The sequence below is a fragment of the Pogona vitticeps genome, chromosome 12 (assembly GCF_051106095.1).
Source record: "Pogona vitticeps strain Pit_001003342236 chromosome 12, PviZW2.1, whole genome shotgun sequence".
Classification (NCBI taxonomy): domain Eukaryota; kingdom Metazoa; phylum Chordata; class Lepidosauria; order Squamata; family Agamidae; genus Pogona; species Pogona vitticeps.
This window is the reverse complement of record NC_135794.1, coordinates 20,333,876-20,348,288: the sequence shown is the minus strand read 5'-3', so window position 1 is coordinate 20,348,288 and position 14,413 is coordinate 20,333,876. Positions and strand designations below refer to the sequence as shown.

At 44.1% G+C, this 14,413-nt stretch overlaps 1 protein-coding gene across 1 annotated transcript in view; it reads right to left on the bottom strand.

Moving 5' to 3' along the window:
* The window catches only part of ALDH1A3 (aldehyde dehydrogenase 1 family member A3), a 34,261-nt gene extending 20,065 nt beyond the window's left edge, over positions 1–14,196 (bottom strand). Inside the window, exons 1-3 of the mRNA XM_020781737.3 lie at positions 13,194–14,196; positions 6,033–6,137; positions 270–410 (exon numbers count right to left, since the gene is read on the bottom strand). Of these exons, the coding sequence (XP_020637396.3) occupies positions 270–410; positions 6,033–6,137; positions 13,194–13,295 (348 nt within the window). The 5' untranslated portion in view covers positions 13,296–14,196. The remainder of the gene's footprint in view (positions 1–269; positions 411–6,032; positions 6,138–13,193) is intronic.
* Positions 14,197–14,413: the final 217 nt, after the last annotated feature.

Below are 14,413 nucleotides of genomic sequence, written 5' to 3'. Positions count from 1 at the left end.
ATCTGTTCTATAAACAGTGAGCTTCTGTTGATTACGTTTTGTCGGGAGCAAATTCTGCACCATGCCATCTGAAGTATTAGACTGTGCTCTTGAGCGTAAAAGAAGAAAGCAGAACCTTGAGATCCCAACAGACTGCTTGACGTCTACGACACTGCTACAAAGCTGGATGGGTCTACTCTGGTGCAAGTAAAAGGCATGAACAGGTTCTGGCTGGTTCTCCCCACCCTCTCTCCTCCCCTCTGTGGCTGCCATGGGTCAAAGTCACTTACAGCTAACACCACTCTGTCCTGCTCAATAAGATCAGCCAGCTTGTTCAGGAGGCGCCCTCGATTCATGGCGTCCATTTGCCTCCACAGAGATCCTCTTTCAAAGGCGGCTTTGGCTGCATCCACCGCTTTATCTATGTCAGGCTAAAAAGAAAAGACCAAGGAAGAAAATAGAGAGAAACTGACCCACAGCCCAAGACTTGGAAATCATAAGTTGGCAACAACAACAAGGGACTTTAATTAATTGATTAGTTTCCATGCAGTCACTGTCATAAACAAGTTACATTGGAACTACAACATAACATTCCACAGTGTAACTAGTTACATTTATAGTTATAAGTTATGCTACCTCATTGCTTAGGAATATGATGATGAGGAGGAGGAGGAGGAGGAGGAGGTACCATAAGTCATAGGATTCTAGGACTTTGAAGAAACTTAAGGCAACTGTCTTAATTAGTTTCAGGTAGAAAGAAAAGATACAGGTACTTTCAAAATTATGGCCCCAATGAGAGCTCATTACTTTTGGGGCTTTGAAAATGGTAACTATAACTAAAAGTAAATTTCCTGCCGGATCCAGAAGACAAACTTCTCATTACAAATCGTATGGCATTTTTGCTCTGCTTTCTAAAAACAAAACAGCCTCAAGCGGGTTTTACAAAGCAAGACGCTAATAGAATGAAGACACAGGAAATAAACAGCAAATCAAATAACAAGGCCAGGAATTAAATACCGAAAGCGACGCTATCAAAACCAATTAGGAAGCGTTGCCAGCACAATTAAAAGCAGAAAAGAAGAAGACCGACTTTGTCCCGTACCCGCGATGTGGCACTAGGCAACCCCATTCCGTCGCTTCGAACCCAAGGAAAGTTGGCTTGCCTTCACAAAGTCTGTGAGCAGTGAAATTAAAAGAGGTGCTATTCTGGCCCCAGGAGCTGGTAGGACTCAATGGACTGGAACATCTGGTGGCAGAGCCAGGGGCTGGGAGGCTGAATACCCATTGGGAGAGGAGGCAGAAGCGATCATGCTGAGCCTATATGGTGGACGGGATGAGGTGCCCTGCCACCTGTATGGCCTTCGGGAAGCCTACGCCACCTTAGAGCACAACAGGAAGGAGGGACTGGTAAACAACGCCTGATGCCTAGAAAATCCTAGGACATTCGCGGCAACTCAGAATCAACTTGACAGCACATTATTATGATCTTGCCATCTGTTTTCTGAGGCTGAAGAAAGGAGGAACAAGAACCAAAGTTTTCTACAAAAATTCATTCCAAGGATTTTGGAACATCTCAGACGAAGAGCAAGGAACTGCACCCAAACTTCTCTTGCGCATTTTAAGATCTATGGTTTTGCCTCTTCCGTTGCCCCCGCCATTTTCCGCCTGTGGGTGGAAAAGACGGCGGACGTAAGTTCCTCGAATGGGTTTTGAAGAGGCAGTTCTCTCCCCACAGCCCGAGGAAGTGTGAGGGGCCGGCCGTCTGAGGCTACAGCTCCCGGACCCCTATTAGGCGAGAGAGGGAGGGGTGACAGGTATCTGTGAGCAACCGGGCTGATGAGGCCCACCCGTGAGGGGGAGGACAAAGCAAAGGCAGGGATGAAAAAGGAAGACTCAGAGGGCTCAGGGGCTTCCTTCGGGGAGATGTGGAAAGAGTAGGAGGAGGGGGAGATGTGGAAAGAGTATATTCTGAGCCATGGCTGAGGTGGAGGCTACTTGGGAAGAGGCACCGTGGGCTGAAGTTCCTGATTCTTCCCCCCCCCCTTGCGTAAAGGAAGGGGCTGAGGGCACAGGACCCCAGGAGAAGACTCCAGGAGCCTTCTGGAGATGACCCTCACCTGCTACAGACCGATAGAACACGTGATCCTCAATGGTCAGTTCTTATGTAGCTGAAAGAGCATCATCCACACACAGGGCTGAGGTTACCAGTCAGCTTGGGAGAACGCCAAGATTTCTTGAAAGATGAGGGGAAAGGACATGCCGTCTTACGCGGGCAAACCAGAACAGTGCAATGAGGAGTGAACAGGCTCAGCGGAGTGAAAGAGCATAGTGTGCGTGTTGAATTCACAGAGGAAGTAAAATTTGCCAGCATTACTCCAAGAGTACATACAGCTTTGCTTTTACCAAGTTAGTTATGGTTATTTCTGCTTTTTTTGCAAGCTGGCCTATTTTTTTATTTTTTAAAGAAAGACTCTGATCTCAGGCAGGATCAGGGAGGGCCTCATTCAGTTCTTGTTCTGGACTGGTGCTCTGTCATGGCTTTTTCTCCAAAGAAAATTGTATCTACGCTGCACAGGCTGATACCAAATTAACAACCCTGGTTGAATCCTAAACAATCCGAAGATCTGGACTCTGACGAGATACATTCAGTTCTTTATCACAGAGACAACGTTCTCGCCAAACGACACGCCTCTGGATTCTCCAGAAACAACTGATGCCATCAAAGTGATACCCAACTATTATAACTTTATAGAGTATGCGGATATACTCTAAGAATGCCGGCTCAATCCTGAAGTGAGAAGGCTGGAAAATTCTGAATACCATGTATTGTTGCTGTTGCTGATAGCGCTATGCACTGTCAGGTTGCTGCTGACTTTACCCAACAGTGACCTCCCAAAATTCCTAGGTCAACAATCTTGCCCAGCTCTTGCAAACTCAGGGCTAGGCTGAGGCTTCCTTTACTGAAACAATCCATCTTGTAGTTGGCCTTTCTCTTTTCCTATTGCCTTCAACTTTTCTTGCCCTTATTGTCTTTTGCAATGACAATATGCTGGAGGGAAACCTAATCGTAGATACACTCCTATCTTCCAGAATAGTGATTCTCAGAATCAGGTTGTTCCTGCCCCCAAATGATGTGGACATACCACATGGACCAACCTCATTCCAGACCACAATAGTTCCCTTGCCCCTTAATGGTATGACATGCCTTTGGCCCAAAGGATTGGCTTGACCTTCAAAGCTCCCCAAAGATTATCTTAATGCCTACTTGTGGTTCGACGTTCCATAAGGTGACTATTTGCGCAAGTGGAAACACTCAGCTGACATTTCTCAATGGAAAGGTCAGGTCCAGCCCAAGTAAACTCCTTCAGTTACATGAATGTTAAGAGGTCCAAACTGAAACCCACACATAAACGAGGAAACTATGGGCAAGGCTGAAATTCCAGACTTAATCCACCTAATGCTTAATCAGTGTTACGTTACAAGAGCGTTGCAATACAGCTGCAAAACAGCTAGAATCCAGAGTTGCTGGGAGAGAGGAAAAAAAGACAGCATCCACCACAGCTGTGTAGAGACCCAAATCAAAAGTTTAGCCATAATTTTCAGGTAAGCAAGATTTGGCGGTGGGAGTGGAGAATCCTATTGTGCAATTTGTTTATGGAAGTTTGGGTAGGCTGGCTGGGACAACAGGTCTAATTCATCTTCAGGCCAGCCTCACTTCAATGCTCTCACCTTCACCAACAGACTTTCGGGTTGAAATCCAGCAGTAAGTGGCAACTTGGGTATTTCCATTGATTCCATGGGGATTTGGAAAGCCAACCCCTCCATGAATCCCACAGATTCAATAGACCTACTCAAGTTGCAGCTTACTATTGGGTTTCATCCTCTGAAGATGACCGAGATACACAGTTTCCCCAATGCAACTTCTTTTCCTGAATGATCTACAGTGGTGCCTCGCTTGACGAGAATAATTCGTTCAGTTGAAATTGCTGTTAAGCAAAATCCTCGCCAAGCAAAATGAAAAAGCCCATTGAAATGCATTGAAAACCTGTTCAATGTGTCCCAATGGGCTAAATACCGCAGGGTCCGGCAAAGATCCTCCATAGGGGCGGCCATTTTCGGTGCCTGTAAAGCGAGGAATCCGTCCTAAATCACAGCGGGGAGCCATTCTGCACAGCGGGCGGCCATTTTAGAGCCACCGATCAGCTGTTTCTAAATCGTCGTCTAGCGAAAAATCGGTTCCCGAAGCAGGGAACCGATCATTGTTAAATGATTTTTCCCTATTAGAACATCATTTTGCGATCACAAAAGCAATCACAAAAACTTCATTGTCAAGCAGTTTCATCATTTAACAAGGTAATCGTTAAGCACATCTGCAATTGCATGGGAAAAGAAATTCCAAATTAAGAGCTGACATGAGCTTGGATGAAGAGACACCTTCTGAGCATGTCTTGAAAGGACATCCAGGATCCCAACTCATGTTCTTGCCTACTTAAAGACCTGCAAGCAGGGAGTGGAGGAAGAAGCACATTTGTTCATAAGATGAACTGCATTTCTCTGACATATGACTGGACAGACCTGCCATCCTATGATTCCGGATGCAAGCATGCACAGTTGTAGCACAAGAGACATTAAGACAGAGGTCCTCATTGTGGCATGGTAGCTGCTCAAGAAGCTCTAAAGCCAGCATAAACAACTGGTTTTTAAAATAAGACCACACTCTGGAATTCAAACCCAGATGCGTTCTACAAAATGAAAAAGAACAAAACTTCTTAAGTCCCTAGGGAACATCACAATACTTTGTAATTTTGTCCCAAGGCTGTGGCTTAAACACACAACAAAATGAGGTGGGGGTGAGCCCTAAGCCTCAGTGGACTGTACCAGTTCAGACTGGCAGGGGACTTATACTTCAACACTGGCAGGTTCCATGGTACACACTTCTTCTCTGCTCTCCAGGGGACACCTCACTCCGTCTAGTGCTGTAGAAACCCTATATATGTCATTGCAACTTGGAGTGGTGAAGCACAGGATAAAGAAAAATGTCTGCGATGCTTCCACTATAATGTTGTGCTTCCCAGTCATAAGCACCCCAGTTAAAAGATATGGGCATCTCTTACTGTTACATTTTCCATCCATCTAGTTCCTTCAGAACTCCATGCACAGTCAATTAGACTTGCACCTAACCAACATCTAGAAAAACACACACACTTATATACAGTATATGGAACTACTGGTATATGGATCCAAAAGATCTCCTGTATGGAGAATTAGTGCAGGGAAAGTGCCCCAGAGGGAGACCCCAGCTGCGATACAAGGAGATCTGCAAACAGGATCTGAAGGCCTTAGGAATGGACCTCAACAGATGGGAAACCTTGACATCTGAGCACTCAGCCTGGAGGCAGGCGGTGCATCACGGCCTCTCCCAATTTGAAGAGACCCTTGTCCAGCAGGCCGAGGCAAAGAGGCCATCCCAAAACCAGCCAAATCAGGGAGCTGGACAGGGGACAGATTGTATTTGTCTTCAGTGTGGAAGGGACGGTCACTCTCGAATTGGCCTTCTCAGCCACACTAGATGCTGTTCCAAGACTTCTATTCAAAGCACATTACCATAGTCTCTTGAGACTGAAGGATGCCTACACACATATATGGATAAACAGACATCCTCTGCTTCTCAAGGTACCTCTGCTTCTAATGATATACTAACCATATCATGCAGTGAAATCCAAACTACTGTACACTGTTGCATAGCTTTCAAGTTACATTTGTTACACTTTATTTCTTTTTAACATACTCCCCAAACATGCCTTGTCTCAGTCTGGATCATTTCTAGATTCTCCTGTCTTGGTCCTAGTTCTGCTTTGATGGTCTGGCCAGTGGAAAGGAATGCTTAAACTGAGCTAGACTGGGGTCCCAGACAGACTGACTGCACCGATAACAGCTAGAAAATTATTAATGTAACTTTTCCAGTAGACATCACTGGCTTTAATACATTTTTGCAGAGCCATTATGCACATGCCCTGCCTAGCTCTTAGCAACTGGGTTTAAGAAAAACACACCTTGTCTCCTTCTTCAACATCACAGATCTTCTCCTGCTTTGAAGGATTGAATGTAGGGAACTTCTTTCCGCTGTTCGACTCATGCCATTCATTGTTGATAAATATCTAAAGAGAGAGAGAGATTATGATTACAAGAAGGCCAATGTCTCTTGGACCTGCTGCTGATTTACTGTATGCAAAGATTCTAGATGAGTTTTGTTTCGATTTTTATGCAAAAAAAGGAGTCCATCATATTCACCCCCACTAGCACTCTACTAAAAGTAGTCTTGGGTGCCATGATGAAAATTGAACTGGTGCTGCAGCGACATCATAGGAATGGGATTTTTGTGTTTTTCTTAAAGGTAGTTAAGATTCCAGCAGCTACCTTCTTCCTGTGGAGAAGACATGGGAAATGGACAGGCAAGGCTAAGCTCCATGGGAGCTGCAAGGAATTAGTGGTCTGGTAGTCTCTAGCCACAAGGGTCTGTACAGGATTCCTCTCAGAAAACTACCAGAATGCAAGGGGTTGAAGTCCAAGAAACACAGAAATCCATAACCTTCAGTTTATTATATTTTATTCCTAGGTATGTACATCTGTGTAAATATCCTATGTAGCAGCACAAAAACTCAACATTAGCAGAAGCTGTAGGCAATATGGAGCTCACATTTATTTTCTTTGGGCCTTGTGATTAAACTGAAGTTCAAAGGATCTACTCAGACTGCACATTTATAGCAAAGACACAAAATTGTTCATTTAACTTATCTTCCTAAACACTCTTTGCTGCATGGTCGGGTCAGACACCAACACCTATTTCTTTAACGCAGAAACCACGTCTTTATTTTTCAGATCGCCTCTCAAAACCCTTGCAACGTCTTGAGCCAGATTACAACAGACCCATCAAAAACTCAACAACGTATCATTCATTTTATTCGTTCCAATTTATCTTACCTTTCCGCTTAAAAGAAAGCTGTTCAAGACAGCTAACCAAGAGCACAAATGAAATAATTAAATAAACCAATGGTGTATTCTGTTCGTATCAAAAATGCTAGACTGAAAAATGCATCTTTGCAGTCTTCCTAAAAGCCGCCAAGAGACACAATTTTTACTACATGTCCAGTGAGGAACTCACCCTAATCTGCCTGGGGAGGGTGTTCTACAACTGACAGTGCAAGCAGGTAGGGAAATGGCGTGTGTTTTGGACTGCTTCTGGTGCAACCTGGTGCATGCTATTTCACGGTGCCCATTGCCCAGTAAATTGCCATGAACTTCAGCCCAACCCTGACCGAGGGGCCAAGGTGGAGCAATTCCCGGATGAATGGAAAAGTTACTTTTAGATGACTCCCCAGGAAGCTACACTTTCCAGTGTGACCAGACACAATACTTTCTCATCTGATTCCACCCTGAGATGCCGCGAGACAAAAGATACTGTGTTGGGTCTCCACCAACCTGACTTCTCTATGAGGTGGGAGAAACTATAGAGATTTAGATGATAAACTCAAGTGCTTGGTAAGTTCACGAGGGAACACGTTATTGTTCAGACGCCGATTAAAACCATAAATAGCTTGAAACCATGATAAGGACCTTGAAAGGTTCAGAAATAGATACAACGGCAGAAGGCAACAGCTTCAACAGCCTGTAAAACCAGCTCCACTCTGCTCACGTACCACTTTTGGCACGAGCTGTTCTCTCTGATTGTTTTTCAAGAGCAAGCCCTGAACAGAGTATATGCAGACAGACAGGTACTGTAGATAAAAAAAGTGAAGGTTCCCCTTGACATTTAGTCCAATCGTGACCGACTCTAGGGCACAGTGCTCATTCCCGTCTCCAAGTCATAGAGCCAGCGTTTGTCTGTAGATTGTTTCCGAGGTCACATGGCCAGTGTGACTAGACATGGAACGCCGTTACCTTCCCACCGTGGTGTTACCTATTTATCTACTTGCATTTTACATGCTTTTGAACTGCTAGCTTGGCAGGAGCGGGGACAAGCGACGGGCGCTCACTCCATCGCATGGATTCGATCTTACGACTGCTTGGTCTTCCGACCTTGCAGCATAGAGGCTTCTGCAGTTTAACCCGCAGCGACACCACGTCCCTTATGTAGGTAGATACGTGAGATTATTTTTCTAAAGCAGCGATGTTTCACACAACGTTGTAGAACACAAAACTCCATGATGTTAATTGGTTTGTAGGGGAAAGAAACTATGATTAGGATCGTCACCCTGGAAAGAGCATGGCCCAAAATCCTGTCTCCTTGACCATACCAATAAAAATGGGAGGTGCTGAATCCTTGCTTTTTTTTAATAACACGGTATGGTTGCTAGCCACACATTTAAGGAATTTTTAAAAAAATGTTAGAAACAAAAAAAATGTCAAAAAGATTGTGCCTTTCCGTCTCACCCGTTTACCAAGAATGGACACATACACTTTTAGGTGTTGATCCATCCATTTTTCTCTGCTGATTAACAATGCCATGGAATGCCACTTCTACCCGCATACAGGTAAATGTTAAGCATGTTGGTTGAAAGTGAAATGGTAGCAAATCAGCGCCTAAGAACTGAGACTTAGAGCAGAAACAGACAATACGGTGCATTGTTTGAATGGGAGCTCCCTTAAGAGACTAAATTCAGTTGTTTAGCCTAACACAACTTTTCTCTATGATGTTTTCCATTATGATCGGTCATGAAGAGCTAAAGACAGGTTTTCTTGGGAAGCAAGATTCGCTCAATCACACAGGTAAGTAAAATCCCATCTTTGAACAAGAAAACATTTGTTGTTTGGGGCAGCTGAACAATGTTTAGCAAATATTTCCCCAAAGGGAGAACAAGTCATGGTTATCTTTAAAAAGAAAGAAAGAAAAATAAACCCATAGTCCTAGAACTACACATACAAGATGATTTTTTTTTTAAAAAAAATCCAATTACATTGGCCATAGATGGGTCTGATAGAGATAATAACCTTTTGGCTTCTTCCAAATCAGCCCGTGAAGTTTGTGTAATTCTTTCGACGAGCCAAGCCCAAATAGATTCGTTGGCTCCGTCCAATTCCTGTTAAATTCAAACGCCATTAAAAACCCAGCGCCAGAAACTTTTCAGTGGGAGTGAGTAATCAAAACGGCTTCTTGCCAAAGATGGCCAGTTCTTTCAGAAATTCTCCAGGCGGGACAAATAAACAACTAAACCACACCAAAGCATTTTCCTTAAATAGGGAAAGGGACTTCAGAATGCTTCTGCTCTGCCTTATGAGGGACTTTGCAAAGAACTAAAAAAAATTTAAACAAGATTACAGAGGACATCTAGCAGAAGATTGTAAACTGATACGCAAATCAGGAGCGCATAAAAAAAGGAATGCACTACAATGCCGAGTTCTGTCATGTTTTAAAGATTATGTGACCTGGCCCCCTCTAAATTTAATCACACACAAGAGATGCTAAGTTCAGCTATACGTGCAGAGGATCTTGGCCTTATTCTTCAAAGATGAGTGTGTTGTTACAGGCACAAGCAACACAAGTAATTGTTCATTTTGTGTGCTATTCTGCAAATTCTAGGCCTCGGCCGAAAATTGTAGCTAGTAAAATTTCCTAAAAACTTCCGTTACAGAACGGGGAAATAAAAGACCAAATTGCTGGCTTCAGGCCATACATTTCTGTTCCAAAAGTTGTATTTTATCTTCTATTAGCATTCACAGCAGCCCAGTTTAGAAGTGTTTTTTTTTTCCCCTTAGCATCTTTTCCCTGCTTCCACCGCACTAGATCTTGCAAGAAAATTATCGGTAGATTAGCCAAATGGCTTTCTCTGTTATGGGAAGGATAATGAACAGTTTTCCTGACAACACTCTTTCTATCCTCTCTGGAAGGTGCTGTGATGTGTCAAAATAAGTTAGCTAGGAAAAGTTGGGTTTTATCCTCTTGTTCTAACCGCCCCAGAAACTGAAGCCAAAGGCACTCAGCTGAAATCCAGGTCAACTCTTTTCAAGACCCTCAAGAATGCACACTTCTGCAATGTGTTGACAAATTTAACCAATGGATTAGTTAATCAGTAGAAACCAGACAGTTAATGGATTTTGAAAAATTAAGTTGTTATCAGCAGCAAAACTAGAACGCTGAGCCGTTCCCCTTTCGGTTAGACTCTTACTCTGTAACTGAGTTACCATAACAGATAAAACTAATTCTGGTTAGAACAAACATTTAATACTTCTCTAGTAGTTGTGTGCAAATCTCTTGCCATCTTCCTACAATCACCTCCTTATCGTATCCGTGCATTTTTTTATTTTTATATAAGTTGGAAGGCATACCTTCATCTAGTTTCATAGCTTAAACAGGAGGTGCATGATAATTTTTTTATGGAAATAGAAGGTATACATTCAACAAACTTAATTATGTCCCACGCTATAAAGCAAGAGTTCAAAATCTACAGTCTTTGAGGAGGTGGTCCATGAGCTAAGTGTGGCTACCCACCCTTTTATTTCTTTTTTTGGTATAAAATAAATTGTATACAAAATGTGCTAAGTTTTTATGTTTAGTTTTTTTGTGAAGGCAATCAATAGTTCTCATCAGATAGTTCAAGGAGACCCTGACACCCCCCCAGGTTAAAAAGTATTATTACAGAACAAAAATATATATTAATCATTCATATTTCCTTCACAGCATTATAAACCTCATTTTTATCTTATTTTCTTAATTACACTATCCTCCATTTCAGGTATTATTTCCTGCTGGGCCATTACTAATTTATTTCTAAAGACAGGAACTTCAACCCATGTATCGAAGAAGAATACATACAAATATCAATGTAGGGGTACTAGCCCTGAATTTCATGTGCAATCCCTAATTTTTCACCACCAAAACATGCAAAAAAAAAAAAACCTTTATAACTAGGAAAGCTGGAATCTACCAAAAAAATGGGGCCCATAGAAGTTATCATACTTATTTTAATTCTTTCCTTCTACCTTTGTGGAGGTGAAAGTATTACGCCGCGCTCAGGAGAGCGCCCTTCAGTTAAAGCAGTCGGTAGAAAGATGATTTTTTCAGGCATCAATCACAAGCTAAAGAGGGAACCGTTTTATCTCTCTTGAATCCAACATACGTCAAACATAATTTAAATTTTTATTAAAAAAGAATAGCACGGCTGCAGACATTTGCTATGGGAAAGACCCTGTTTTATAGTTCCAGCTATTGCATTTGTCCAGTGCAAACCCTGCCCTTTCATTCATATGACACTGTCTCCAGAGTTTCCACAACTGTTTGTATAAAAATAAATCTTCTTCTTTGGAAGGTGACAGGGATAAATCTACAAGAAAGGCAATCTGCAAGGAAGATGGGGCTGGCAGATTGATACAAAAGGTCCATGTCCAGCTAACACAGAATAAATGAAATTACTCTGTGTCACGGATTTTTACATTTCTGCTCGCTCAGTCTCCCTTTCCTCCCTCCACTTCCCCAACAGTTCAAGACCACAACTGTGTCGCATCTTGACCGGGAGATGTGGAAAAACAAGGTGTCTGCTGTGGTAAAGCAAATTTGTAAGCTCTCCTCTAAGCGGGCACTGCAAATGAGGAAAATCCCTAGGCCAGAATGTCAGTTGAGTCATGAGATGGTGTGAGCCAGCCATTATTTCCTCAGCACTTCTGGCTCATCTCTCCTCGAAGCATGACATCCATATTAACCGTCCTGCGTTCCAGAACTAGCCAATGAATGCCATGGCTCATTGGGTTGGGCCTTGACCATCCTCAACATGCCAATCGACACAATATTTTGTTATCAAGACAATGAGGAGGCACCGAGAATAGAAAGAACCTCAATCCAGCCTCCTCTCGGGAATACATGAAGACCTCAAGTAGCTCCAGAGATACGTCATTGGTTTTAGACCTGGTTGATTCTGAGACCCCTTTCTACCCAATAACTTGTAAAAGTGTTCATTGAAACCTTGCTTCCCCATTCTGCCCAGGAGAGGCCAAACTAGCTGCCATAAGCGGGGCCTTCTCTGCAGTGGCATCAGCCAACTAAGAAAGATCTCCCAAACCTACTCTCTTAAAAGTAGAGATTTAATTTAAAAATTTAAAGAAGCAGAAGCCCGGCTTGCGAACTGAGGGTTTTCTTCTCCACCTTTTTAAAATAACATCCATTGTTTGAATTTCTTTAGTTAGGATAGTTTCAAAAATATGTTATTGTTTAGTTTAAGGGAACATCAAAGTCGGTCAGCACTTTATAAGAGATGCCCTCCCTTCTGATTCAAGAAGAACAAGTCACGAGCTCTCGTCTTCTCTTGGGGTTGTGCCCTGTGAAATGGCTTCGTAATGTATCGCCGCCCCACAAACGGGTTCCCTTCAAAGGTTCCTGTCATGAATGGTCTTGCAAACTAAAGGCCCTACTTTCCTTTTATTGAGTCAATCCATCTCACGATAGAGCTGCCTCTTTTCCTGCTTCCTTCTATGCTATCTCGTCAGTCTTACTGTCTTTTCTCGTGAATCTTTTTTTCTCTCATGGGTCCAAAACATAATAGCTTGGACAACCCTAAAACTTCACTTTGCTGTTGTGCTTGTCGGACAGCCGGGGTGCCCAAGACTGACGTGACCAGCCATCAAACATTAACAGCTGCATCAAGTGGCCGTTTCCCTAGTTAGAAAATACACACAATAGCGATATGGGGCTTTTAAGTTGTTGCTCCTCGCATCCAAGCTTAGAGAACCCACACGCATGAAAACTGCCTTCTAATCATCACCGAAGCAGACACCAGCGCATCTTAAGCAGTGCATGAAACCTGTTGTTTTTTGAGCTAACTTTTCTCCCTAGAAAGCCCCCACATATACGCCCCGTATCCTATTTATGGCTTTTGTCCTGGAGCCATCTCCTGTTCTGAGAAGGTCTGAGGGCTTTCTAGCGATAAGGACAGGCAAGGTTTCTGGAAAAGAGTAATACACAAGATTCCTTAAGGACTAGAAACTTGAATTAAAAAAAAAAACTTCAGTGGAAAAGAGAGGAATAAACAAGATTCCTTAGGGACTAGAAACTTGATTTTTTTAAAAAAAACTTCAATGGAAAAGAGAGGAATAAACAAGATTCCTTAGGGACTAGAAACTTGAATTTTTTTAAAAAAAAAACTCCAATGGATAAGAGATATTCCCACGGCACACATGGGTGGGTGGGGTTTAAGACACCCTCCTCACCTTCCATTCACCCTTCTTACCTTCGTGTATTTGACCTCTAGGTTCCGAATAGGGTGAGGGAGCGGCAGGGGCATCTTTTTCTCCGGCTGCCCGTTCTCGACGGTCCCATTAATCGCAGCCATCTCTTTCTCTCTTTCTTTCTCTCTCTCTCTGTGGGCGACTTCAAAGCCTGAGCGCACGACCCGAGCGGTCCTCTCCGGCAGCGCGCGATCGAGCCTCCCCGAGCGGGACGACTCTACCTGGCCCGCAGAAGAAGCGCGCAGGCGAGCCGGGCAGCGAAACAAGGAGCGCGTTATCCAGGGCTCGCCTTTTTATGGAGGGCTCGGTCCCCGGGCCGGGGTTCCGATTGGCTCTCGGGCTCCCGGCCACGCCCCCCCTCCCAGCTCCTCGGCCGGCCATGCAACGGCTTCGCGGCCCTTGACAAGCGGCAGGTAAGAGAAAAATCGGCCGCGGACGGCAGGTAAGGACAGGATCCGGAGAGGCGGCCGGTGCGGTCTGTGCTCTCCAAAGCCTTTATCCCAGCGGTGGTCTTCTGGAGCCCTCCCTCCTCTTTTTTTTTTTGAAATTCTTTCTAACGATGAAAGGAACTTTTCTTTTCCTTTTACTTTTCTGTTACTTTTTCTTTTCTTTTTCCCCTCAGCTGGCTAGGGCGAGGGGCGAGGTAGCCGGCCAAAAAAGCCGGGAGAACATGAAGGAGCGCGTCTTCCTGCACCCACCGCCTACCACCTCCATTCCCCTCTCCCTTTAAAATCAGCAGCAGCAGCATCAACACAAAACACAACACTTTGGAAACAAGCCCCGGACGCCCCGGTCCTCGGAGGAGATCAGCTGGATCGCCAGGCTGCATTTTATATCCGTGTATAATTGCTTTCTGTTCTCTCCCCCCGGGATGGAATGAGCTCACATCAGATGAAACACCCCCCCACCCCCTTTCCTAATCAAAAACGTGCGGACAAGCGTCCGGCTTTTACTCCCTTTCTCTCTTGCAAGTTCCCCCATGTGAAAAATGTGTGTGTTTTTAAAATCTTTGTTTAGTTTGGCTTACACACACACACACACACACACACACACACACACACACACACACACACACACACACACACACACACACACACAAAAGGATTGGCCTCTGGCGGTTTGCCCAGCAGCTGGATCTTCCTGGTGGTTCCAGCGGGGGGGGGGGGGGAGAGGAAGGACCGATGCGGATCCTTGGAAAAGCCGGCGGGAATGGTTCGAGCCC